This window comes from Osmia bicornis, chromosome 10 (genome assembly GCF_907164935.1).
Source record: "Osmia bicornis bicornis chromosome 10, iOsmBic2.1, whole genome shotgun sequence".
Lineage (NCBI taxonomy): Eukaryota > Metazoa > Arthropoda > Insecta > Hymenoptera > Megachilidae > Osmia > Osmia bicornis.
The window spans coordinates 7683412-7711158 of NC_060225.1; the positions used below are offsets into that span (position 1 = coordinate 7683412).

General features: G+C 48.2%; 1 protein-coding gene and 1 long non-coding RNA gene across 6 annotated transcripts; both read right to left on the bottom strand.

The window, feature by feature from the left end:
• Positions 1-678: 678 nt before the first annotated feature.
• LOC114875606 lies at positions 679-4206 on the bottom strand. Of its 2 annotated transcripts, XR_006829838.1 has the most exons (4): positions 4081-4206; positions 1878-1970; positions 1578-1769; positions 679-1497 (listed from the first exon to the last, which is right to left on the bottom strand). It is a non-coding gene; the product is annotated as an uncharacterized LOC114875606 (long non-coding RNA). The 2 variants fall into 2 exon arrangements; XR_003789258.2 differs by lacking the exon at positions 4081-4206 and having other exon boundaries at positions 1878-2626.
• A 3037-nt stretch (positions 4207-7243) lies between these two features.
• LOC114875603 lies at positions 7244-27553 on the bottom strand. Of its 4 annotated transcripts, none has more exons than XR_006829837.1 (4): positions 21397-21919; positions 20927-21178; positions 8262-8537; positions 7244-8178 (listed from the first exon to the last, which is right to left on the bottom strand). XR_006829837.1 is itself a non-coding variant. In XM_029186064.2 (4 exons), exons 2-4 carry the CDS (start codon positions 21003-21005, stop codon positions 8072-8074), a joined length of 462 nt encoding a protein of 153 aa, XP_029041897.2. In that variant the 5' UTR covers positions 21006-21178; positions 26710-27551; the 3' UTR covers positions 7244-8071. The 4 variants fall into 4 exon arrangements, 3 of the variants coding, with proteins under 3 accessions (XP_029041897.2, XP_029041895.2, XP_029041898.2); XM_029186064.2 differs by lacking the exon at positions 21397-21919 and adding an exon at positions 26710-27551; XM_029186062.2 differs by lacking the exon at positions 21397-21919 and adding an exon at positions 23467-23728.
• Positions 27554-27747: the final 194 nt, after the last annotated feature.

The window sequence follows — 27747 nt, forward strand, 5'->3', positions numbered from 1 at the left end:
TTACAAAATAATTAATTGCAAGCTCAATATTGCAAAGAATCGAACTTTTATGACCGATTCTTGAAGAGTAATGTTTACGGAATTTTTCAATACTATTTTTGCATATATTTGAGTTGTAATTATTTAGTTATTAGCAATTACTTTATTACGCAATTACGTACATGAAGTACTTGTTGAATTTTCATTAATTTTATTGTATACTGCAATTATTTATAGCATTTTACGATTGTGACGTGAAGTGCAAAGTTGAAACTATATTTTCTAATGATTTTTAGGAACATTTAGTGAGTTAGTATTTAATAAATATTAAATATTCTTTCGACTGTAATTCCGCCTTATGTTTATACATACGCGAACTGCGTATTTGCGATCTTTTATTAATTTCTCAAGTTTGCAAATTATTTTTTGAACTTTTAAGGCTGCAATATAAAGAATAGGGTTCCTATAATTGTTTAATATGAATGTTATAAACATTCGTTTTCTTAATATTAAACAATTATTACTTTTCGTGGCAAAGAATTTCAACACTCCGTGGTACTGTTCAAAGAACTTTATTTATTCATTTTGCAATAATTTAGTACAATCGATTGACTTTCATAATTGTAGATAGTAGTATAAAGTTCACGTAATCTATACATACTTAAATTATATAAATTAACAACGCAAATGTATTGCAATTTTGATTTTTTATTGTTATGTTTTTACAACGTCGTAAAATAATTACATTATAAGGGACTTCCATTTTCTATCGGTCAACGTTTAGGATAACATTTGCTGAAATTGCTCGCCTGGTAGCAGGATAATAGGATAACCAAGAAAGTGGCACAATTTGTGCCACCAATTTTAGTTATGTACTCCTAATACCTCCGCTCGCCAGAAATTAGAAACGCATATAATAAACAGTAAATCATCATTTACGCATTTATCAGCAATGAAACTTGAACTTTCACGATTAATTCTCGAAAAATAATGTCTGCAGAGTTTTCTAATACCACGTTTGCGCAGATTTCATTTATAATCACTTAGTTATTAGCAATTATTGTGGTAGCTGCACACTCTGCATTGAACACCCGTTGGTATTTCATTGATTCTATCGTATGTTGTAATAATTCACAATAATTTATGATTGAAACAGAAAGAGGAAAGTTCAAATTACATTCCTTTATAATGTTTGATAAGATTTATTAAGCAGTAGATTACTACTACTGCTTAATAAATTATGAGTAACGACGTCTGTATGCTGACGCCATTTTCCTCAGTGATGGTAACTAGTTATCGACCGGGGTTGACGGAAGATTTATCATAAATAGGTAGCGCGGCAATTCGGTATTAGATCGCTGATATTAAATTATTACCTAATCTGCTATTATTTAATAAAAAACGCAATAAACTATTTAATTAAGAAAATTTCTTGTAATCGTTTGAGAAAGCGGTTTCCATCAAGTTCTTCCGTCTGTTCATAGATGGTCACACTTTTTACGGCTAGTGAATCGGCAACTAATGAAAAATAAAAATAAATTTTTAATTTTGATATCAGAAATATTGTAAATGAATGATAAACAAGCAAAGATACAAACGTTATTCGCTGCAAGTTGCAGAGATAAATGAAGGAAATGTCATGATGATAAGAATGAAGTCTCAGATCCTCTCGCTTCGAACGTCGGAAAAAGACTGACAGCTAAAATGATCGGCTTTCACTTGATAAACTCGGACTTTTCTTCCGCCCGGACTTTTCTCCTCTCTTCCATAGAGTACCATTTCTTTCAGATCTGTAATTAAAACTAAAATGATTTACACGTGGTTGCCTCCTGATAACGATAAATATAGAGAGTCTCTTTGGTTTCTTTTTACAGAAAAACGTAAAAATTAAAACTGACTTTTACCGCGATTTTAAGACATCCGCTAGATCACCGATTTCCATTTCCATTTGGCAAAAATTCGATCAAGTTTTCCAAGCGCAAGGGCAGTGACTACAAATTCAACAAAATTAGACATGCCTTTGTTTTCAAGGTATTTTGAATTTCTCCCTTGAGAACGAACGCCATCTGTTCTATCCTAATATAAAAATGTGAAATACTTCGCACTGCAACAGTCTAACGCACGTTGATGGTAATAGCAGATTGCTTCGATATCAAAGACTATACCCCATTACTCATTGTCAGTCAGTATCTGATGCTCAGTCTTGTCATATTGCAGGACCAAGAGGAGCAGCAAGGGGAGTCTGATCCAGCCCTTTTCTCAACACTACATATGACAGCTTCACCACCAAAACCTGTGGGGCTGTCAGAGCCGCTGGCGTCGGAAATGGGGGCTTCAGACGTCCTTATACGCGGCCTGAGGAAAGGCCGACACCTGTGTGCATCCTTTACATCCCCGATTCCTTTACATCTTTGCCCCCTTATATCACTGCATCCTTTATATCCCTGCATCCTTTACATCTCTACCACCCTTATACTCCTGCATTCCTTACATCCCTGCATTCCTTACATCTCTCCTTTCTTTATATCCCTGCATCCTTCACATCTCTGCCACCCTTATACTCCTGCATTGCTTACATTCCAGCATCCCTTGTGTCCCTACAACCCTTACAATAATTATATAATAAATATAATAATATATTATGAAAAATATATTTGTGGCCGCTGGTTCGAGTAAAGGTAAGTAAAGGTAAGTAAAGGTAAGTAAAGAGAATTTTCAATTTTGGCCCTCTAGCGGGAAAAATGTGAACTAATTTTTCGATGTCGAATCAGCGCCATCTGGTTTTAGAAAAAGGAACTAAAGTTTGCTAGAATTTTGGCCCTCTAGCGGGAAAAATGTGAACTAATTTTTCGATGTCGAATCAGCGCCATCTGGTTTTAGAAAAAGGAACTAAAGTTTGCTAGAATTTTGGCCCTCTAGCGGGAAAAATGTGAACTAATTTTTCGATGTTGGATCAGCGCCATCTGGTTTTAGAAAAAGGAACTAAAGTTTGCTAGAATTTTGGCCCTCTAGCGGGAAAAATGTGAACTAATTTTTCGATGTTCGATCAGCGCCATCTGGTTTTAGAAAAAGGAACTAAAGTTTGCTAGAATTTTGGCCCTCTAGCGGGAAAAATGTGAACTAATTTTTCGATGTTGGATCAGCGCCATCTGGTTTTAGAAAAAGGAACTAAAGTTTGCTAGAATTTTGGCCCTCTAGCGGGAAAAATGTGAACTAATTTTTCGATGTTGGATCAGCGCCATCTGGTTTTAGAAAAAGGAACTAAAGTTTGCTAGAATTTTGATATAAGGGATGCAAGGGTTGCAGAGATATAAGGGATGTAGTGATGTAAGGGATGTAGTGATGTAAGGGATGTAGTAATGTAAGGAATGCAGATATGTAAGGGATGCAGTGATGTAAGGAATGCAGCAATGTAAGGGATGCAGAGATATAAGGGATGTAGTGATGTAAGGAATGCAGCAATGTAAGGGATGCAGTGATGTAAAGGATGCAGATATGTAAAGGATGCAGATATGTAAGGGATGGAGTGATGTAAGGGATGTAGTGATGTAAGGGATGCAGAGATATAACGGATGTAGTGATGTAAGGGGTGCAGTGATGTAAAGGATGCAGATATGTAAAGGATGCAGATATGTAAAGGATGCAGATATGTAAGGGATGGAGTGATGTAAGGGATGTAGTGATGTAAGGGATGCAGAGATATAACGGATGTAGTGATGTAAGGGGTGCAGTGATGTAAGGAATGCAGATATGTAAGGGATGCAGTGATGTAAGGTGTGCAAAAGATGTAATCTCCTCAAGGCACATGTATAGAATGAAAAAATAAATAATTGCGAAGGGAAGCCTTGGTCCATAAAGAGGAATAGGTTAATAAGTAACTGGGAAGGGTGGTCCGCGCGAGGCCCATACAAAGAAATAAAATAATAGATAATTAGGATGCGTAAATCTTGGCCTATAAAGAAGGATAAAATAATTAATAACCTAAAGGGATTGACTTTGAACTGTAAAGAGGGATAAAGTAATAAATAACTGGAAAAAGTGAAATAAAAGGGATGGTCGTCCGAGATCCAAAAGCGGGATAAAATTATAAATGCTTTTCACCTTTGATGAAGTGACAAGTTGATCCGCATCCCTCGGCTGTCGGTATAGGACTGAGGAGGTCGCACCGCGTTCTAGGTCTTTAATTACTGAGTTTTAAGTTTGATTTTCATGTATATTTATTTATATTATAAATTATATAATTATGATTTATTAAAGTCATCGAATGTTGTATATATAAATAATTGATAAAAGGAGTTAAGTACATTGAATAACTAAATTGATACAAGAATTTAAGTCAAATAATTGTGAAAAAAAATTACCAGGATTAAATATATTACTCGGAAATGAAATTGGGTAAATTATGTAATAACTCTGTTGCTTTTTTAAACTGATTTATTTACTAAGGCGCATGAAGTGAATACAAGTTTGTCAAACAATTGACAGAGTGAAAATTGAGTCTTTTTAGGTGCGGTAAAAGAGGAGTTAGTAAAACAGGTACGATTGTTATACCAGCTGTGCTCTCTGCATGCAGACCTAATCTCCTCTCGGGGTGTCTGGTACCCCAAAGGTATGTCCAGTCTTTTTGTGTCTATAGTCACTGGTAGCAGCTGGACGATACGTTTCCCCGATGCCTGTTAATTGCCGGAGCGAAGAGTAAAGATAATTGGCATTTGGCAGAGAGTGATTCGCGATACGGGGGTAGTGGGTAACTTCTCGGAAAGAATCCTTCTATTTGCTCGCTTTTCGTCTTGAATTTGTAGCCGTCCGTCCAACGGCGATGGTAGATAGGTCGCGAGACGCCGTCTCAAGGAACGCTCTTTCTCGCTCTTTCCCTCTACCTTTTGCCAAGGTCTTCGATCTTCTTTTCTTGCAATGGGCGCCGATTCGCTAAACGCAATAACCCTTTATGAGCAAGGCGATAATAGCTCCGCGAAGCGAGCTTGGCCCCCCGACGTTGCGCTATAATTAGTCGAGCTTTTCACCAAGTTAACCCGTTGCCGGGAGGCGTTCGATTCGTAAGAAAAATCGAGATCACGGTCAGTGGAGCGATTAACGCTCTACGAAAGGGGGTGAGAAGAGAGCGGAAGGGGTTGTTTAGATGGTGCGAGAGATCAGGCACACGGTCAGGACGTTGGTATCTCGTTTTTTTCTTACGTCGAGGAGTATAATCCGTTAGCCGGTGACGAAGGATCGACGGGTATCGCGTAACTCGGTGAAGAAGGACAGGAGAAGAAGGGGTTCTGCGATGTGTCGAGCACTCTTCACGCGTGAGACTCTCGAGCTGCGTGGTTCACCAACTGGGAATAACCCCTCGTTATCGAACAACGATTAAGATACCGTCGTGTCTGGCGCACGAAACGCGAGAAAATGATTCGTACGGCTCAAGTTGAAGCGTCTCTGCCCATTCTGACGTTACTTTCTCTCAAGGACAATGAGAGATAACATATTTGTTCGTTGAAAAACGATCGGTTCCCTACGTTTCGCAGGTTCGTTTCACGAAAAACGACGAACAAACATGGTTCTTTAATGATTACGAGCGGAAGGATTGCACCGACCTCGGTACTTGCCGTTTCTATCGATAACCGTCGAATGAAAAATCGTCACGATAACCGTGTAACACGATAAACCGGTGCTCGATCCCTCTGCTCGACCACTGCCGACTGAGACTAATTGCGAATCCGATTACAACGTCCTCGGTTATTATTGTAATTAGCAACTGTGGAAGATAGGAGTCGAACCAGCAACACAGTTGGTACGCACCGGCTGTCACATCTCTCTTCGAGCGAACCAATGGAGATCGACTGGTTGCGATGGCGTCGTGTTCTTCGAGAAAACGTTGGAATATCTCGCGAAAAGCAGCGACTATCGGTCGTCGATTCGATCGAATCGATTCGTTGCAGTTACGTTCGCTCGAAGGCTGACCACCCGCGATCGCCTCGGCCACGAGAGTACAGGAAGAGAAGAAGAGCGAAGAAAGATGGAGCAGAAGGAGGCAGAGAGGAGCGTAGCCGGGACTTTTTACTCGGATACACATGTGGCTAGCGGCGATTCGGGCCCGATAAAAGCACGGCCCGTTGGCTCGCGGCTCGCGGGACGAAGGAAAGGGTTAAGGGTAGAGAAAGAGAGAGTTCTCGGACAAGTTGAGCGAATCGCGTGTGCGATGGTGCGCACATCCGCGCCACGAAAGAACGAGACCGACCCGAGGCCGGAGCGTGTGCCGCGATCCGCGCGTTACGCACGTGCATCGCCCACACCCTACCAAACAAACCTTTTTTCTCTCCTTGTTTCTTTGGAGAACATCCAACAGCGTCCGGCAAACTTTTCTCGAACGCGCAACGACGTAATTTCAGAAAATCGACCCTTCACGCGACCGTGAAAATCTGTCCACGCGCGAGTCAAAGGGTCGAGTGGGCGAGGAAAAGTTACAAGAGCGTTTAAATTTACGAGTTTCCCAGAAAATCGCGGTCGGACGTTTTTACGAGACCTCTTATAGTCCTCGCCTATAAGCGTACGAACGTTTGGAGCCGATAACGAGAGAGAAACACGATTCGACCTGAAGCGCTCCATTTCTGGCGCCTTTTAATTGTTTACGTTTTTCTACGGGACCATTCGTTTTACGATGTTTGATAATTTTTCTGTGAAAGGAAAAGGTTTGCCTCTCTCGATGAAACGGGAGACGAGAGGAAATCGAACGAGGTGAAGGAAAACCAGGCGAGTTTGAGATTTAGGGTTGCGCGTGGTTCGTAAGAGGCACGCGCTGCGGGTCACCGAGATCGATCGTAAAACACGAACGACTTGTTTCGTCTAATAGCTGAAAATACCGTCGCCAGGGAGCAGCTGCCCGAGTAGAACCTTCCTCGATAAATTTCACTTTGGTCCTGTCAAAATAACGCGGTGCCCGGTCTGGCATCGAAAAGATCAACGAGAAACTCGAGACTAGGGTGCCGTCAATGTTCTTACCAATTTGCTAACAGATTTTTACAAGTTCTTCCTCTTCTATCATGGGAACTGTTCTACTGTCAGAGCTGCGATGGATCTCGATCGACGGATCTTCCTCGAAAAGGATCTCGAGCGGACGCTCTCGAGTTGCAGACTCGTCTTCGTTGACGCCAATCGCGAGCTCTAAGGGGAAAATAAACGATTACCAAGAGGTTTCGTGGAAAACGCTCGGTTCCGAGATTAAACCCGATTTCTAGCGGAGAGAATAAGAAAAGGTACTAGCCTCGGGTGGTTGGAGTCAACGTGGAGAGGGTCAAAAGTGGCCATATTCCTCGAGCGAGGGGTCGTCGGAGCGTCGCGTAGGCGGTTACGGATACCGTCTAAAGTTTCTCCCTTTCGTCCGGCTGCGTTCTCTCAAAGTTTCGTTGCTCCGTTTGGTTTTTCTTACGTTCGGTTCGTTTGACACTTGATAGCGCTCGAGCGTGCATAGCTGCGCGTTCTGGGTTCGCGCGAGATCCTCTTCGACGAGGCTCGCGAGCCATCTTTTCTTCCTCTTCTTCTTCGGCTTCTTCCCCTTATTCATCTCCCCCCTTCCCCGTGTTTCGTTCGCTTCAGCTCCTCTACGAGAAGTCGTTTCTTGCCGCGGCTCTCCTTCGTGCTCGATACCATCTTTCCCGTTTGATAAATCGTTACCGGAAATTCCGACAAAAACCGTATCGCTCGTTCGCGCTCTAGATGCTTAATTGGCGGGCGCAACGCGACCAGCGTCCGTCTGTTTTCTGAACGAAGGGCCGAGGGAGGAAAGAGAGTCGAACGTAGCTGACCACTCGCGAACGCCCAGTGATTTTTCCACGTTTTCCTCGACAATGCACGGGATTGTACGGCATTGTTGCATAATCGCGAGACCGCGGAACGGAGTACGCCTCCGCGGTATCGTTCGAAACGATCGATGAATTTAGCTGCGACTCGTCTTCCAGTTTCATCTCCGTTCCGTCCTTCCTTCCTTCTCTCGCCGAATCATAAATTTCGAGGCGCGCGCCGCGCCGTGGAGCACGCACTGCCATCGACACAGAGGCCTCTTTGTGCGCTCCATTTATTTATCCGTCAACAATTATACCGGGACGGTGAACGGGAAATCGCGAGCCTCGTCGCGTTTCTCGATCCTCCTTTCCAGCATTCCTCGTCCTCTTCTTCTGCCACGGCTGTCCCCGATGATCTCTAAACAAAATCAGCTTTCACAATGATCTCAGAATCAAATCAATCTGTCAAATCATTGTGAAAACCAGTTTCGTCTCAGTTACCTGTTTCAGCAGGTAGCTGCGATCGATTCTCCTCGATGAAACCTGCGGGACGATTGCTTTCGGCGAAACGGAGGCTGGAAAATGGCAACGGGAACAAAGACGTTCGACGCGAATACGTGCGCTGGCATCCTCGTGATCCGCTCGATCGCGAATCTCGAGCACGGGGGCGAACGGATCGAAGAGAATTGGATCGCGACGAGTTAAGGGGCCTCTGTTGCTCGCAAACATCCAAAAATAAACGAGCACGCCTCTGCCAGGATTTCGGAGATCGCTCAACTGAAAGGGAGAACGCGTTTAGTACGAATTGGAAAACTGAAACGTAGTTTTCGATGAACCGATATCGCTGTTGACATCGATTTTCGATCGGTCGAGGATTTCGTAATTGCATTCCTTCGGCTATGCTAATTAAAGAATGCCCCTTATTTTTCATTACGATACCGTTTTCATTGTCGAAGAACGCGATAGCGCGGTCCATTAATAACGAGGCCACGGAGAAATCACGAGTCCGTGGACAAGAATCACGGGACGAGTACGGTATTTTCGCCAGTCCGAATGCTAATATCCGAACGTGAGGATCCGTTGACGTATATTATTTTGCACGTGCGCTATCGGACGGTCGATAACGCGCTGACGGTTACGCGAAGCCCTGATAAAGATACGACCGGCCGACCCTACGACCCCGTAGCGATTCCATGGAAGCGGAGAAGAACCTACAAGCGTTGCCGCTCGAGTTTGACGACGTCGAGCGTCGTCGTGGCACGACAGAAATCCTTGACAAGAAAAATTCGCGCATCCTCGGACCGCGCTTCAACAGCCGCCACTGTCTCGGTCCGCTCCATAAGTCGCGCGGGTCGAGAAGAAACGAAATTAAAAAAAAAAAAAAAAAAGATATGCGAGAAGCTCGATATCGTAACGACACGAACCATCAAATGAATTGGCCGGCGGCGATTACGCCGCGCGTTCAATCCTTCCGAGAATCGGAGTCGCTAGCGTTATCTAATTAACGCTCGCTTCTTCTTGTTTGGATCGTCGTAAAAATTAACGAGGGAGGATTAGCGGAACGTCGTAACGACGTTCGTATTTAGCGACAACACTGAGAAGGCGAAGGTCTTTCGAAAAATGATAAACGAATTTAATTAGACGATTTCAATTCCCCTGAATGTTGAGTACATACTTATTTCCGCAAAGGCGGGAATCTTTTTGAATTCGAACGCGTCGAACCGCGAGATCGATCGATAATATAGAGTAATGATTTATCGACACTCATAGTCGTAACTTTATCGACCGCCGGTAAACTGGTGCTACCGACCGCGGTCGGTAACGTACCAACGTCTGCTGCGTTATCATGCCCGCGCAATATCGCAATTTTCTTTACCGACTGTCGGAAAGCTAGAGGAGATAACTGGTTCCAAGTACAGCGGGTTGCATTCAAAGCGCAAACTTTTAAAAGACACTTTTCACCGTGAATCAAAATACGATAAGATCGTCAGCGTTTATTTCTCGCCTCGCGTTCGTTTTTTTTTCTTCAAACACGCTTTATATCTCAGAGGAAAGTACAGTTTTCTGTCGAATAGAAAATGGCCTACCAATCGGACAAGCCTGGACATTGAAAATCAAAGGAAAGTGGTGTTTCGCAAGCGCTGAAACGATTAAAAAAAGGAGCATCCGTGCTGTGGAAGAAAGCGAGCGAAGGCTATCTCGCGGCAGAGCGTAGTAAGAGGAAGAGGCGTAAAAGTCATTCAGACCAGCGCCGAGCCATTGATAGAGGCGACGAAGCGAGGTCAGCTATTTGTACTCGTGACAGACCCCTCCAGAGAATTTCGTGCAAGGATGTGGATCGTGGCACATGCACGCACGCACGCATGCACACGCTCCGACACCTACACGCTCGGCGAGTAACGCGCCTAATCTGTGTACACGCGTGGAGAAATCGTTTTCAGAAGCACGACGCGTCGCCTGGAATCGGCACGACTCGCGAATCGTGCAAAAGTGTTCGGCGTCTTACAGACTTACACGTGATTCACGATATTATTTTTGACCTTCTTCGCGAGAATCGCGAGGCGCGTGGCTAGAATCGAGGCGCGAACGCGCTCGGGGTTTTTAAATTCCGACTCCGGTTTTGCAAGCGCGAATCGTATCCGCGGAATATGAAAAAGAGAAGGAAACAAGGTTGCGATAGAAAATGACGGAACACGACTGTGTTATATAATTTCAACGAAAGATCTCGCGCGGGGCTGGCTCGATCGTTCGACGCCACCAGAGACGAGCTTCCATCCGCTTTCGGACAGTCGCGAATCCTATCGCGCGTAATGCTAGCGGCAGAAAAGACGGATTTCCATGCAAGACCAATCGCGAGAAACACCTTGACAAGGCTGCCACTCTTGGAATTCGCTTCTCTCCCTCGACATACCGGCCGAGTGAGTAATTGAGCGAGCGAGAGAGCGGACGGTGAAGGCACGAGGTACGAGCAAGACGGGCTGAAAGAGCCGAGAGAAATATTACGAGACCGGCAGACGTAGAGAAGGAGAGAAGTCGCGGCGCGACATGAATAATACGCGTTACAAGTCGAAAGAACCGCAACTTTTGAAAAGTGTCACGGCGGCCAGAGATTCTTTCTATTCTTTCTTGCAGCTGGTGACCGGTCGCGGGCCTAGGGAAAATAGGACGCCGGCCTTCTAGCCGGATCTACGGAGATCGTTTGCCCCGGACACTTGTACGAACAAATTCGCGACACGTCCTTGCTTTCGACCGTGGTTAAACTGTCGCTCCAACGCTACAGCATCGTTAATTCAACGGAGGCTCGAGTTCTTCTGGTGTAAAAGTTGCGCGTGCACGAATACCGTCTTACTTTCCCGTGCCCGCTTTCAACTTTGCCGCTCGTTCGATATTCGCGTGAAAGGGTTAAAACGAAAGACGGTGGAAAAACTCGCGTAGAGATGAACTCAGCTGACAGATGAACGTATGGTCCGCGCGACACTGCGTCATCTTTCTATTCTCGGATCGTCTAATTGCTCTAATTAAGAAGATCACAGCTCTGGAATAACGCGGCGGGTTTATATTTGTCCCGCGTCGTGGGTCGTTTACTACGCGACATTTCTAACCTTTTGCGTATCGTCGAACACCTCGTTCGAAATCCTGCGAATGATCACCAGGAGCGAAGTTGGACGAAAAGCGTGCTTCACGCTCGGATCGAGGATCTTCGACGGCAGTTCTCGCGAGACGGTGATCCGGTTGGCAACTGAACGAAGCAACGAAGAGAGAAGAAGAACGCGACGAAGTTAAGAAGACGAAATCGAAGCACCGGTCTATCGAGAGCAGCGGTCCAAGAGGAGAAATCGAGAAATCGAATAGGCGCCATTTTTTGAATAAAATACATAAAAAAGGGATAACTCTATCTGCGGGTGTCTAATTTGATCCCTACGGATGGAACACCCTTGGAGATTGATAAAATCGACGGGTGAGAAGATGGTACAATTAAGGGAAAAGACGAGATCGAAGATCAGTGAATCTGGGGGAGTGAATGAAAATCGGGAAAGACGAAAGATTTTCATCGCGTAAGATCGACACGGTCGGACTAACGGGCGGACGAATAAACGATGGAACGAAGAGAGAACGAGTGGCGAAGAGTGTGCTGAAGAAGGAGAAGGAGTAGAAGTAGAAGGAAAGAAGGAGGATGAGGTGGAAGAGGAGGAGGACGACCACCTATACAAGGACCTACGCGGCCAGTGGGAATGGAATGCAGATACGAGTCCAGTCTCCGACTTTACTCTTGCCTCCTCGCCTCCTGATCAGCCACCTCCACCTTCTCCTTCTTTTCTCTTCTTATTTCTGCTCTTTTCTTTGGTAGCTCTAAACAACTGACCCCGGTGCTCACCGAATCGTCATCATCTTCCACCTACCGATTTCACCAGCTATTACCCCTGTTCTAGGCGTCGTCGACACACCCAATAATAGGAACGTCGTTATCACCGTAAATGCTCGTTAACTCGGAGACCGAAAAGGACGGGCGAACGAACGGGTGCAGTTTCTTTTTCTCGACGGGAACGCGCGAAACTCGGGCGTGAAAGCGGCGGCGCGACGAAGGATAATTCGAGATCGAATTTGGCGATTAGGGTCGATCACCCGACAGTGGCAGCGGCGGTGGTAGCGGGAACGGCACCGGTGGAAAGGGTCTGCAAGTGGAATGCGGTCGACGTGCGGCCCTGCCGTGGGAGACGGCCGAACAACTACACCGACCTACTACTAGTATCCACGCGCACCGTTGTCAGCCTCGCGACTCCAACCGTACCGATCGGCCAGCCGATCTTTTCTTTTCCTGCCTTCGCAGCCGAATAAAATTGAAAGGCTCGTCGAATGCTGTCGAAGAAAAATTTCAATACCAACAGGTACTCACCGTGCCACTAGCGAAGAACAAATTCTATCACGATCGCTCGAGAAAGGATTCCCGTTCGATTCTCCTCGTTTCGAGACGAATCGATCGGTCCTCGTTCGCAACACCGTTCAATCAGGAAAGTGTGCGCACGAATGGATCGGCAATCTACGCGGGGGAATCTAGGCGAATCGAACCGCCGACGATTCAACAAATATCCATGTTTCCGCCGTTCAAGGCAACGTAACGAGGAGTCATCGTTTCAAGGTTACGAATACCGATGCCGTCGCCATTATAATATGATAATTCATCGATAATCCCGATGAATAATGGAGAACCGCTGGCGTGGTGTGCGTTATGTCATTGTCAATCTGCACGCGTTTACGATATAGAGAGGAGCCGCTTCATAATGGATTAGCTGCGATTGATGCACGCTGGATGATATTTTCTCGTTTCGTTTTCGTTCCTACCTCGATTTATCCGGTGTCACCTTGAATCGCTGATCGTCTCGGATCGTTTATCGCCGAGGCTCTAGGCTGGTCGGATTTTCAAAGAATTCTTAGCTTGAAATTCCACCTGCATTTTCCCCGGGAGTCGACTGAGACGATCGAGCTACTCGACCAACGACGAATACTTCCTAGCCTGTCCAATAATAGAACTGTGCGAAGCGGAACAAGACGAATGGTTCATGGAAACCCTGTCCAACAGAGAACGGTCTGTCTCGATTCGCGATGGTAGTTCGCTCGGTAGCTCCGACCGATTCGATCGGCAACGAAACGCGTGCAAACTCGCGGAAATACGGAAAAGTCGTAGACAAGAGTAGGAAGGCAACCAAGCGGTCAGATCCGAGAATAAAACGGAAAGCGAGACCTTGGCACGGATTCGTCGAACAGTAATGGCGCAAACGGCGTTTCGTTTTTACGAGACGACGTTGCCGATCGTCCGTCGCGTCGCGTCGCGTCGCGGGGATAAAGGTGATCTATCGCAGGTGTATGCATTTCTACGTGCACGGGCACGCTCGGTTTGCACGAGCGATGTACATTTGTGTGCATAGGATGTAGAGGCGCGTACGTAGCCTCAGCGTGGGACCAAAGCGAGTGAAAAAGTCGCACGGCGTGCAGCGGCTCTCACAGGCAAGGAACGTCCGCGTGACAGCAAACACAGATCGTGAGGCGCGATTTTCGTAGATATTTTCAAGACGCTCCTGCAGCATCCTCGATACGAACGAAACCGGCCTTGCAAATTCTCCTTACCGTCTGTAAAGAACGAATCGGCACGGAACGCGAGCCCTCTTCCCATCGCGGTGTCGTTCTTTAATACGGAAAGGTCGACGCGATCACGTCGGACGAGTTTCGCGAACACAATAGAAGGGCTAGGAACACGAATCGTCGACGCAATCGTCGCCGAGGTGCTCGTTGCCCCGCTGCGATCCGCTATAACGAGAGCAGCAGCTGGTACCCCCGGTCCTTTCCCTTCCGACCCTGCTTCGATCCTCTTACGAAGAAAGGAAGAAGGAAAGGAAAAAACGGAAGCTTCCACGGGGGACAAGGAAAGAAGACGCGGCGGAGGAGGTGGAGGACGAAGAGGAAGAGGAAAAGAAAAGGGGAGCAAGAGCGCAGCCTGCAGGAGTGCCTTACGGGTACGGGCTTTTCCGTTCGCGTTCCTTCTCTTTGCTTGAATCGCGACGAAGAAAGGAGGGGTGATCCGAAGGGACTGAAAAAAGGGGGGGCCTCGGGATGGGCACGTGTCTCGAGCAGGACATCTGCCTCTGAAAAGGACCCACTGTTACGTCCCCATTATATCGTTTACCTTAGCAGCGAACCACCTATCCCTTCTTTCTACGCTCTCTTCGTCTTCTTTCTTTCTTCCTTTCCCCTCCTTTCCGGAACGTCTAAGACGAGCAGCTGCCCTTTTCCCTTGCAAACCGGACTACGCACCTGCCCTTCGAGTTAGGAGGATAACCGTTAACCAACCCCGAAATAATCGCGTTCGTGTATATCGGGCAACGGAGACGTGGAAAAATCGGCGTGAACGTGCAACGATCACCGAACGAATCGTTGGATAAAAAAAGAAGGGTGGACGATCGGTGCCTTCCCGTCTCGGCGAGTTAAAACGGCACGCGTGACCGTTTTAAACGCGGGCACGAGTCGGTCATCGACGACACCGGGGTCCGGTGTTGGTCGGGGATGGTCAGTAGCGATCGTAGGTGACGGAATGTAGCGAGCGTCGCGGCGCTTCTATTTCTGCGCGTCGGACGTCGACCCGCAGACAGCTCCCAGACTACACGCGCGTTAATAACCGACACGGAGGACCTCGCGGAAAAACGAATCCGGCGTCGAGGGAGACGCCGGTAAACACGTGCTCGCTCGGATCTTTCCGCGAACGGCGATGCTTCTGTGGCAGAACTAGGTCGCGTCCACTTTCACGTCCAACCACGGGATCCACCGTTTTCGCACTGCACGCCGGTCAACTAGATGCAGAGCGATTCAAATATATACCGGCAGACGTGCGATACGGGTAGCACCGTTTCCGAGAGGACGTACCTTGTTTCTGGCACGTGCGCAATCGATCGCGCACGAAATTTACGTAGACCGCGATGATTTGCAAACGAACGATTCACCATCGAGACGCGCTTTAAAATTTCAACCTCCGAGATCGATCTGCAACCGCACGAAAACACCGTCTGCGACTGCAGACCGCGTGTGTACTGGCAATCAAAGCGCAGGTAAAAAAAAAAAAGAAAAAATACAGCGATAGGTAGAGGGGGACTTTGGAGGGCAGATCAGCGAAGGGAAGCTTTAAAAGGGGCGGCCCTGTCGTCGTCATCGGGATTCTAACCAAGCTCGTCCGCTTTTAAATGAACGATCCCTCGGCAACGAAATCGTTTGCAAACTCGCACGCCTATGCGTAACACGCGTGTATTGTACGAACGTACATACGGACGAATACCTTCTAGGTACGAAAGGAAGCCAACTTCCTTCCTACGTCCGATGTCACGCGCACCACCGTTTATATAATCCATCCTGTGACGTCAGGCTGTTTAATCCATTCATTACTGAATCAGCTCTCTCTCTCTCTTTCATTCTCACGCGCACACACACGCACCTTCGCTTTTTCTCCTCCCTCCGTAAAGTGGTGTGTATCGCACACGGACGTATCGCAAAGGGAGAAACGGAGATGAAGACGACGAAAAGAGGAAGCGCCGTTCTTCGACCTCGAGGAGAGAGATCCAACGGAAATTCGTCATTTCGCAGAGGAAGACGTTGAATCGCGTATCAAGGGAAGACGAATGAAATACTTTGAACAACCAGGCGAACTAGTCGCTTATCGTGGCTAGAAAAGCGCGTTGTAAATCGAGCTCGATCGAATTGCGAGAATCTCGTTTCGACGGACGCGTGTTCGGCGACGACGGTGGGCGGATCCGCGTCGCGATCGATTTCGATAGGATGCATCGAATCTTCGCAAATCCCTCGTATCGATACGGTAGTCATTAAAAAGAAACCCGACAAAAGTTTGCGAAAACCTGTTGGCCGCGTGCTGCTTTTCGTCGCTTGAATTCGCGACGATGATTTTCTGCGAGCATGAACCTACGATTGCACGCGCGCCTCTATTATTTACGCAATCGATCGTTCGGTTTTGTTCGACGCAGGTGGCGCTATGACGCAAATCTTTTATCAGCTAGTTTCGCGCGATATTCGCGGTTCGACGATGAAAATAACGCGTATCGATGATCGTTTCTCCTAGGTGAGACCTAAAACATTTAGGTTGCCTGCGGTCAGGCAGCGCAGCCAAGCCTGAGAAGTTCGCCGAGGATCGTCTGGGACGCAGCAGGAGAGAGGAAGTGACGTCTAGAGCGGAAACGTAACATGCGCTTATATACGTTCGCGAAGAATTTATAGAACTGTCAATTACAAAACGTTTGAAATAAAAAAATATCTATGTACCTCTGGCTTATTTCTGTTTACCCCGTTTCCTTCTCGATCACGGTCCTGCGATCGTACGATTATCCGCGCGCTACTAATTACAGGATATTGTAAAATCAATAATGAATATCGCGTCGAGCGATACGTTCGCACGTTCAACTAACGGGTCTACTATCCTTGGCTGGCAATAAACGAGAGAGGATTGGGCGTCTCGTTAACGTTTCAGCGAGCACTCGTCAAGCATTTACCCACGAATGTTACGCTATCGAGGAAACCAGAGTTCGTTGACCCTTTCCGAATCGCGAACGCGACTAGTAGATGCCCCGGCACTTGAAATTTTTCCGAATTTATCAGACTTTTTGCTTTCCACTCCTCCGTGAGAGAAGCGCGTAACAAAGAAAGAAGAAAAAGACGAGGAGACGAACGGTCGATGTTTGAGTTTTTTACCCCCGAATGTTGAACGGCGCTGCCATTGTTGCGGCAAACGTGTGGGAAAAAGTATTTACTACGGAGCGAACGAAGAGCTTGCGGTTCATTCATGTCGGCTTACTGAATGGCAAGAGAAAGAGGGAGCGATCTATGCACAGGACGTGGTACGCAGAGACACGCGCACCGTCCGCGGAGATACGCGCGTACACGCCGTGGGGCTCTTGCAACCGCATAAATAAACGTTCCCGCACGCCTACTTTGTTGTTATAAAAAAAAAAAACGTTTCACCTGACGAAGGAAATCGATTGAAAATTCCGCTCGTTACCGTTGATCTAGCTAAGTACACCTATGCGCTTTCGTTACGGTCTGCGCCGTTGAAGGTGAACAAAAGGAGAGAGAGAGAAACGGAAATGGACCAACAGAGACCGCGAAACGATGCATCGGATGTACGATTGAGAAGAGTCGTCTGTACGAACGTCCATTATATAACGACTCGTATGTAAAATACCCACACGTTCGATACTACCGCTTAGATAAAGGACGTCTGTAAAAACGGCCAGTGATGGCGCATTGTGAACCGAGCAGGCAGTAAAAAGCGCCGCTAAGGTGCTCGTAAAGCGCGGCGAAAACCGGCGAAATAAAGCAGGATTCGAATGAAACGATCTACCAACATCCGGTCGTCTACCGAGTCCTCGTTGTCTCCTTTACTCTAATCGCTATTCCATTAGAATTTCCTGTTGCTCGCCATTATCTATCTCGAATTTTCAATCTAACCTTCCCGGTGACGTCTCGAAATTGAGAACCGCTGAGCATCGAAGGAGTTCCCACGCTGTACCATGCGCGTCACACATCGCCCTCGTCTAGATACGTCCCTGACACTTGGTGCTGGTCCAAGCGATAGGACTTTGTCGATGCCCGACCCGGCAACCGATTACAGGCCAGAGCGTATAAAATAATAGGTACGCGAAAGAAAGATCGATCGGAATATCTGTGCGATCGGAGGACGAATCGGTAGGAAAGTTGCTCGTAAACGGTTTCTGCTGCGACAAGCTCGCTCGACCACCTGTGGGAACTGTATTTTCCAGTCTCTCGCTATCTTAACACAAGCGATATCGCACCGTTACGACCACCGTCGCGACTACGTTACGGAAGGTAATAACAATCCTCCGGAAATTTTCCACCGTTCGTTTCACCGATTCGTCGCTCCATTACACCGGTTGGAAAACTGTTGAGCGTATGTTTTCCGGATGGAACACCGGCGACACGGATTTCCGTGTGTTACGAAGATAGGCCTGGGTCTTTCTGATAGTGGATAACGACTATCAGAAAAATGAAAAATGAAAAATGGAAAAAAAGAAAAAGGGGAAGGGGGGAGGTGGGAACGGTGAGTCACATTTGACGGCACATTCTCTCTACGTGCGGATAGAAGGAGATGGAATACGAAGAGGAGCTAGAATAAAGAAAGAGGAAGGTTAAGCGAAGAAGAGGGAGAAATATTCTCGCCGCGTGCGCGCGCGAGACCGGTTCAGACAGCCAAAGTTGAACGAACCCACGCGCGCAGCCTGAAGCTTGCTAATTTTTTAAAGACCCATCGCCGATCGGTACTGCTACTATCGAGACGATCGACAAACGATCGACGACCTACTTGCTATTCGTCGTTTCTTTTCACCTCTCTTTCTATATCCCCTCGACACTTCGTTCCGGGCTCTGTTCCACTTAAAGAAAGATTAACGCGTACGTCCGATGCGATCGACGAAATCCAGTTTTTCGCGGTGGCCCGTTCCCACGGTTGACGTTTGTTCGCGAATCGATTCGTTCTAGGTGGAATTAAAACGGCGTTGGACTTTTCGGTTGCCGGTAAAACTCGAGGGAAGACAGCAGGCGCCGCTGGGATACCTGTGCTCTTTGTGTGACGATAAAATATTTGTACAGGGAACGATACGGATGTTTGAGCAACAATTAATGATCGTCTGTTCGAGTACTACGAGAAGGTACAACGTTCGAATCGGTTGCGATCGAGTCGACGCGACAGGACGGATCTATTATCATCGAGCTACGTTATCGTTGAAAATCAGCTGGTACGCGAACGATCCCCGATCGAGATCGACGCCGATCTAGTTCGGGCGATAAAACGAGAATGCTAGTCGTCTGTTTACACCGAACGAGTTCACAGCCGGTGTAATTCCGGCACGTGTAAAACTTTCAAGGACGAGGCGTGTCTCGCGAACGCAAGCGTTACGCAAGCGTTACGCAAGCGGAAAACGGAAGCGATCCGAGAAAACGTTGCGCGTTTCTCTAATTAACCTTACGGATCGGATGAAGCGCGACAGAGAGGTGGCGAGAAAATGAAGAATAAAGAATAAAGAAGAAACGTAAGGAAAGAGGGTGCAGTTTCGCAGGGTCACGTACTTAGTCCGGACACACACGTGCGTAGGAGCCCCGCAAGAATTCGCGCACGCGTTAACCGCATGACGTCAACGCGCGTCTCGGAACAGCTGACCGCATTCCACGATAATTGTTTTGCATAACCGTATGGCAGCGAGGCGTCGCGTCGCCTCCTTGCGAACGAGTACAGAACGTTTTCACGATTTTCGGCCCTCCGTCCTGACGAAACGCTGCGAAAGGGGAAGCTTCGCGACGAACGAGGCTGAAACGTTCGCGTTCGCCGCGACTGAGAGGAGCGTATAATTCGAGAGGATACGGAGGGGATAAAATTTGAAAGGGGCCCGATCAAATTGGTGGGGGTCTCCTGTAGATCGATGACAGCCCTGTCCGGTCGTCGATAGTTTCGCGGGCAGCGCGTTGGCTTTTAAAGTTTAAAGAGCCAATCGCGACGACAACGGTACCGCCGCGCCGGTGGCCAGAGTAGCAGCGTCTAGGCATGCCAGTGATTCTCAAACGAAGGCGTCGACGAAAGAGCTCGCTTCGGAAGGAAGTCGAGGAATGCGACGAGACGACGAGTCGCGAGGACATTTGCGCCGTATAAGGTCTTCTTTAACCGCGGCTGATCGCCGACTCTTCGATCCGTCCGCGGTTTTCTTCGGCAGGGAAACTTAATCTTTGGCAAAACGATCGGGAAAAATTAGAATGATTTTTCGCGAAAGAATAGCACCGAAGCGCAAGTTTCGCTCTAGCAATTTCGCGATCCATGAAGCAGCACCGTACGTCTCGGAGTGTGGTTCGCGCATAGTTGTTGCATGACGTTGGCGAAGAACTCGACGGATCGCGTCGTTTCCGTGAAAAGCCATCACGATTACATCGTTGTTCGATCGTTTTTCTCGCGGTTTCCCCGGCAATTCGATCGCCGTTCGATCTCGCTGGAACGCGGGAAGAGGAGGCGCGGGAATCGTGTCACTGTCGCCGATGTAGAATCGAATCGGAGCGAAGAAGGAAACGCGTTCGGTGTTACCGAAACGAGCGTATACTCGTAATTCGAGACAACGCTTCCAAAGATTGGTCACGCGCTGCTGGATTTCTCGTTCGCTACTGAAACGCTATCGCGCTGGACTCTGAACCGAAACTACTCGTTACTTAACGGTGAGCCGAAAAAATAAACATAAATCACCGCCCCGTATCACTGTTAATATTCTTATTCTTATTCATTAAGCCGAAGTAAACTGTGTAGCCAGCTCGCGCAGATAAGAAATTTAATCGTTACGGTTAACCGATAACTCGGCAGAAACGGATGAATGAAGAGGATAGGTTACCGTGCCTTTCAATAACGCCGAAATGTATTTCGATAAAATGTATATCGCGGCCGTTTGTCGCGGGTGAAAATCGTCTTTTCTATCGAACGATAGGAAACGGCGCGGTTTCTCCTTCAGGGTTTAGAGTGCATTCGCACGAGAGAAGCGTACATCGGCACGGCACGGCATGGCACGGCACGACAGAACACGCAGACACGAACAAAGCGCGTTTCGCACGTACGAAGCACCGATACATACCCACTCGGAATAGAGAGTATGTACAGTAAGCGCAGCAGACCGTCTCGTCTCGTCGTGGCTCAGACCTTAATGACGTCATTATCTCTAATTAGAATTCCCATAGTGGCAGCGGTCCTCCCTACCGACACCCCGTTACACCTGGCAGCTACTGTTCCCCGTTTCGTTCTACGCGCCGTGAGTAGAATGGCAGAGTCGATGATCGTGTAACGATCATCGGCGAAACGGAGCCATCCTCCTCGATGAATTCGACGTCTGAAAAAAAAAAAGCGGAGCTAACTTTCGATGGCTAAACGAGCACGGTGAATTACAGGATATTGCGAGACACGTTGAACGAACAACGACGGGCCAACGTTTCGTTTCGTTTCCCCTTTCTTTCTCTCTTTTCCTTTGTTTCGAGTAAATGAAAAACCTTGGCACAGGGAACCAGCTGAAAAAAGGTTCGTTCGGATTTACGTTCCCTACGTTTTTACCGCGTATTTCCGCAAGCGTTGAATAATAGTCGCGTAACAGAGTGACACAACCGAGCTTCTCCACTTCTCTTTGTCGACCGAACGATGCTTCAGGAGAAACAGAGACGAGCGTAAACGAAAGAAGGAAGGATAGAAAGAGAGGATGATAAAAAGAGGGGGAGGAGAGAGAGAGAGAGAGAGAGAGAGGTGCATGGCCAAAGTCATGCGCGACCGCCTCGTACGTGTATATGTATGCATGATTCCGCGACCCTTTCGTCGCTGCCGCACCACTGCCACCGCCTCCGTCGCCGTCGCCGTCGCCGTCACCCACCGACGCCGTCACCGTCGTCGTCGTCGACCGACTGAAACTTCCACTACCACTTATCAGAGTCATCGTTCCTCCCACCCCTCCTACAGCTATCGTCTCTTTTCCCTCCGACTTCGTTCCTTTCCTTCGACGCGACGTCCTGAAATCGTGACGTCAAGCTGGATACCTGTTGCACGCGACGCGTTTCGGAGCCAGCCGCGTTTCTACGTTCGATCGAAAACGATCGAACGGAATCGGCGAACGAACGAACGAACGAACGGACGGACAGTGGAAACGCCAATCTTTAATGCGGAACGCGTCTTTCCACAAAGAGCGGAATCAACGAAAATAGACGAAGCTAGTAGGTTGGTTGGAGTTGCGCCAATGATACGTCGAGGCGCCACAGAAAAATTTCTACGACGCAACGCGACCAGACGACGAAACTAGAAGTTTGGGTGAATCTATCGGAGCAACGCGTCTGATCGCGGGCGGATCCGTTCCACTGCGCGTCCGCGAAACTCGGACGATTCGAACGCAAACTGTTCGGAATTGAATTCATCGATTGCGTCGAGTACGTGGAAAAAACCTACCGTCCTCGTATCCGCGAGCAAACGCGCAAAACCAGCGTGTACGCGTCTGTCTACGCATGTGGCCCCGCGGTCTCGCAATTTAGAAAAGAAATTATCGCTCCTAGAATTGATAAAAGGCAAATAGACATACGGGCAACGATAAACAAGGACAGCGTTCTCGATGACTTCCTCTCCAGTGGTGCTTCATCCACGCGTTTTATCGCCTTTCGTTCCTCGTTGCTTTTCCGCAGTTAATATCAAACGACGCGAGGATATCTCGCCTGGATCGAAAGACGGATGGAAGGAACGATTCGATACCACGGTCGATGATCGAAACTAGGCAAACTTTCGTTTCTCGCCAGCAGCGGAGAAACCGCGAATGAGAACCGCGGTCTTAGAACGCCGGTCGCCGACACATAAATAGAACGGTGGACCTTAACGCGCGCCTTTTGCGCCTTTATGTAACTTGGCCAAATTTATGGTCGTTATCTATTTAATAATACGCGGATTTACTTGCGCCATTTGCCAACATCAAACGATCTGTACGTGCGTACACGGTACGTAGGCGCGTGCACGGCCGGGCACGTGCGCACATACGCGTTTAGCGTAAATTTCGTGCGGGTGCGTTCACCTCCGCGATTTCATCCTTCCTCCTTCACGGTCGACACGAATGTCGAGCTGTCTTGTCGGTTAACCTTCGATGATCGACAATCACCGGTCTCGATCGGGAATCGGTGATCCGTAGAAATTTTTCTCCAACGTGACGTCGACGCCTTATCCACGGATAACGTTGAATCATCGCTGTAACATGTACCTATGATCCATAAAAGGAATAACTAAACCGACTGGCTGCTGGATGGAAACTCGAGATTACCGGGGAATCTTCGTATCGGTCAAAGAGCGAAAAGACGGAGGAATACGGAAGATTTCGATGAGAAACGTCATCGGGCACGTGGCTGGAAAGGTGAAACTAGCACCGATTTTCCACTTGTCGCAAAGTGACATCGCGAACGGAGTTTCCTTTCGCAACCTATCGTTCGCGCAGCGGCGACCAGTTTACGAAACTTGGCGACCACGGTATGGCAACCAACGAGTTTTTACTCCGTTATAGAATTTTCCTCGGTCGAGCGAACCCCATCGGACCATTTGACGCGTCACCGGAACTGACGTACACACGCCAAACGATCCATCTCCGAGATAAACGTTGAAACGTACCTTTTTCCTCGTACGAGTTCGTGATATCGCTGAAAAACGGCGTCGTGTTGCGAGTCGGTCGATCGGTATCTTCGATCGGTCGACCGAATAGAATCGGAGCAAAGAAATCGAGGATTATGATTTTTCGCAACAGGATGCGAAGGAAAGTGTACGATTCAAGCAAAGTGGATGCAACACTGAAAACACTGCGGAGGCGCGATCGGTGTGAAACTCGAGTGACGTAAGGTCGCGAACTGTCAAAGTCGCAGCGTAAACGACCGACTGGTAGACGGACGAGGACTGAGTAGGGCAACCGATCGCTCGTGGATTCCCTCTTCTATCTCTCTCTTTCTCCCCTCTACCCCTGCTACCGATCCCACCCCACCCCTCTACCCTGCAACTCTTTCTCGCTTCGTTTATCCTTCCTTATTCCCGTAACGCGACATCTCCCTCTCTGTTTCGCCCTTACTCTCCTCCACCTCCTCCTACTACTCTTACATATACAGACTTCTCTTTTTATCCATCTGCCACCTTCGCGACATGGTGAAGCGTGCGCGGCGACCGGATAGGAAGGGGAAGCCACGAGGTCGGAAAACACGGAAATTACGGAGTGAAAAGATGGAGCATTATCGAGCGTAAGTGGATCGAATACCCGGCTCCAAACTCGTTCCTAGGATAGAGTCGCTAACGACCATTCGTGCGCGATTTCCCCGGCAGCCGCCCCACCAAATCGCTGTTATTTCGAATCGAAGGAAAAAAAAAAAAGGAAAAAATGGGAAACGAAACGGAAGCTTAGAGAAAAAGAGACGGACATCGTGTGCGAAGAGAGGGAGTTACAGAGGGAGAGAAGGAGAATCGCGAACGACGGAAAAATTGTCGCGCAAAACCGACGCGACGCGACGCGACCAGCGATACGCACGAGTCGACGCGCGGAATCTCGTTCGAATTTCTATCGACTTTCTTCCTTCTTTCTACGATTTCATTTGGTTTCTATTCATCGGAGGATCTATCGGATCGTCGGACAAAGCGACGAGGCGGAAAAGCCGCGAGAAAGGAGCGCAACCACAAAGTTGCAGCCTGAGTTTTCGCCAAAAGCTCTGAACGTGGCGCGCTCTCATGGCAACGATACGAGGCAGCTGTGCCGTTTCATAAAATGGCTGACTCTCTCGTTTCTCCTCTTACACTTTGTCTCTATTCCGTTGTTCTAGGCCGCGAAAGTTTCGCATGCGAGAGGCGTCTTGGAAAAATCCCTCGCGCGAATCTTCCTCCCCCTGATCGAGTTTTTCAAAGGGTTCGCGCCAAGGATTCGTCGCGTCGCGTTTTCCTCGCGATCTATCGATCCTCTTTCGAGAAAAATAGAAAAAGAAAAACTCGGGCGACAAATGTTTACGACGCTGGGTCAACGAAATGCGGCGGCGCGCAATTTGCGTAAAGTCAATGTCGAGGTGAAGACGTTCGATGTTACACGCTGACCATAAAGATCTCATGCATTATGGAGGAAGCGCGTACTTTCGTGTAGCAGTTCGATGCGTCAATCTTGAAAAGATTCGTGGAAAAAGAAGAATTCCTCAGCGTGGATAGATCGGTCGGTCGATTCCTATCGTAGGCAATAGACGCGCGCGAGAGGTGGAAGCGATTACAATTAGAATGGTTACAAACACAAGCGTGCAGCGGCCGCGTGACGTTCACGTGAAGAATGCCAGTGCTTAATGGCCGCTCCATACTACTAATTGCTCGATCGAGTACGATTACAGTTTCAGCCAGTGGCGGAAAGTGGCGAACGGAGCGTCCATTACGCTCCTAGATATCGGCCTTACCGTACGTTGCTCGGCACCGAAACGCCTCGCGTCCGCCCTCTCGCTTCGATCGTTTTCTCATCGGCGAACGAATCGGTACAGGAAGCTGCAGACGATGGCATCATTTTCTGGATACGAGAGGAGCCGGCTGGTTAGCCGCCTCCTCGAAATATCGCAGACGTATAAAATTGTCGCGAGGAGGGTAACGCATGCAAATAGAAAATAGAAACGAGTTTAGAAATAGCGTCGCCGGTCGACGACGGCCTAGAATTCGATCGGACACAGCCCCTCGCGACACTGTTTCGAGTTACTTGGAACGCGCTCCGTCTCGACCGAATCCTAATAAATAAGTATCTCGGTCTGTCGCCGGAAGAAGACCAACTATCCACCTATGTATGCTGGTAATAGGTATTACAAAGGATCCAACGTTTTTTTTTTCTTGCCATGCATTCACGCTCGTTACAGAAGGCAGCGGCGATTCGAAAGTATCTCATTAAACGATGAATAATACATTAGACATCGACGTGATTAAAAGCACCCTATAGATGGCCTGCAGACGTAGTTACACTTCCTTGAATGCAGCATCCTGCCGGAAAAATATTGCCCGGCTAATTGACTAGTCCCGGTTGGGGTTCAACGTTGATGCGAGGGACAATACTAGCTCGCCCGCGACTTCCTTCCTACGTGGAACGAGCGAGTAAACGCGAGTACTACTGGCGTCGCGTAGAAACTGCGCTCGGTAGTGGTTTCATTCATAAACTCGTGCGAGTTTAGCGAGGAAACGTTTGCACGCGTTAATGAGGGAAACGCTACGCGCGCTCTAAACGCGTTCAAACTCCGACCGGAACGTCTACCTCGTTTCCGCTCAGCTTACCGCATCGAAACGAGAAGGAATTTTCGAATTTTCTTGCCCGGTTTCTTTAACGCGTCGATGCCTTTCCTACGATTCTTTTCCATCTTCCGCTTTTCCCCCGAGACGCGGTCCTTTCCGAATGAAAAATTATGAATCCTGCGCGACGAACGGAAATGACACGGAAGAAAAACCCGACGAGCAAACGCAATACGCGCAATCTTGGATCTCGATTTTCAAAGTGCGGTGACCCTTCAGGCTTGGGCGGAACTCCTTCGCTTCCGGTGTTGTTCCGACGCTGCTATTTCTATATATAAACCCACACGCTTTTGTTGGCGTACACCTACGGCACATACGCTTCTATATGTCACCGTCAAACGGCCCTGCGTGCCAACTGGGCTATCTCGTCGTTCCACCAGACGACCGCTCCTTCGTTACTATAACGAATCGTTTTTCGTTCGCGATCCTTACCGCGATTCGTGTAAACCATTTCAGCCAGACTAGCGCTAAATTATCTGCGAGATGTAGGTTTACACGATCGTTTAGAGAAAATGAAAATGTTTGAAACGGAAGTCGTATTCCGTAGAAAATGGAGCATCGATCCGAAATTGTACTCACGGTAGTCAGCTTCTCGATCCTTTGCTCGATCTTGCATTCCGGTATCGTAGATCCCTTCGTTTGCCCGTTTATTTGGCACAGAATCGTTACGAGATAACTTTGGACAATTGACTCGATCTTCCTACGACTTCCACGACTAGGAGGTCGACGATTACTTTTTGTCGAAAGTTCGTTGGCACGTGGGAATGGTGGGAGGGCAGCAGAGTCAAAAGGTCGGTCGCGGTGTCGCGACCAGTGGAACGTTCACCTAAAACCGCTGGATCGAAGAAGAAAACCTTTCCTTTCCTCGTTAAAACACGTTGCTTCGCAAGCTGTCGGCGGAAGAACGCGAGACCGGAAGGAAGACGAAAGGAATCGTACGGTAAAGAGGACAATGTGGTAACTGTTACGTAATGACCAGCACGCGTTGCATGCGACAGGGGTGGCGAGAGAACGGGGCGATCAAAGCGGCACGAGACAGGGAAGGAGAAGGAGCCCTGATGGCAATGGCCAGGGAAATATAGTTTCCGAGATGTTCGAGGAGAAAATTTCATTCGTCAAGGACGTCCCATCGTCCGTCTGGGACGGTGTGCGAAAGGTCGATGAACCAAAACCAAAATGCGGAACAACTGCGAAACCGTGGTCGCCGTCACGCGGCATGTAAAGGAAAGAACACGCATGCGTTACGAGTCACGAAATCGGTGTGCGTGGCGAAAATCACAGCAACGGGAAGTCTAGGTTTCCGGTAGTGATCGGATATCGACACTGTCGCGATGTCGTTCGATTCGATTGCCGTGACGCGTCTCACCGCGAAACTCTCGTCATCGTGAACGGTCGTCGGATTGGCGTCGTGTCGCGTCGCGTCGCGTCGCGTCGCGTTGCACGTGCGCCACCGCATCGGAGACGCGCAGGGCAAAGTGCATCGTAAGACTGCTGACGGGTGCAGCACCGGTGCTCCGGCTTTCCGATGCAACGCACTGCCCCCCGTCCCCTCGACCCCTCGTCCTCTCCGTAGGCCCCTTCCTCTTTCACTCGACCGACCGTGCGCACAACCACCAC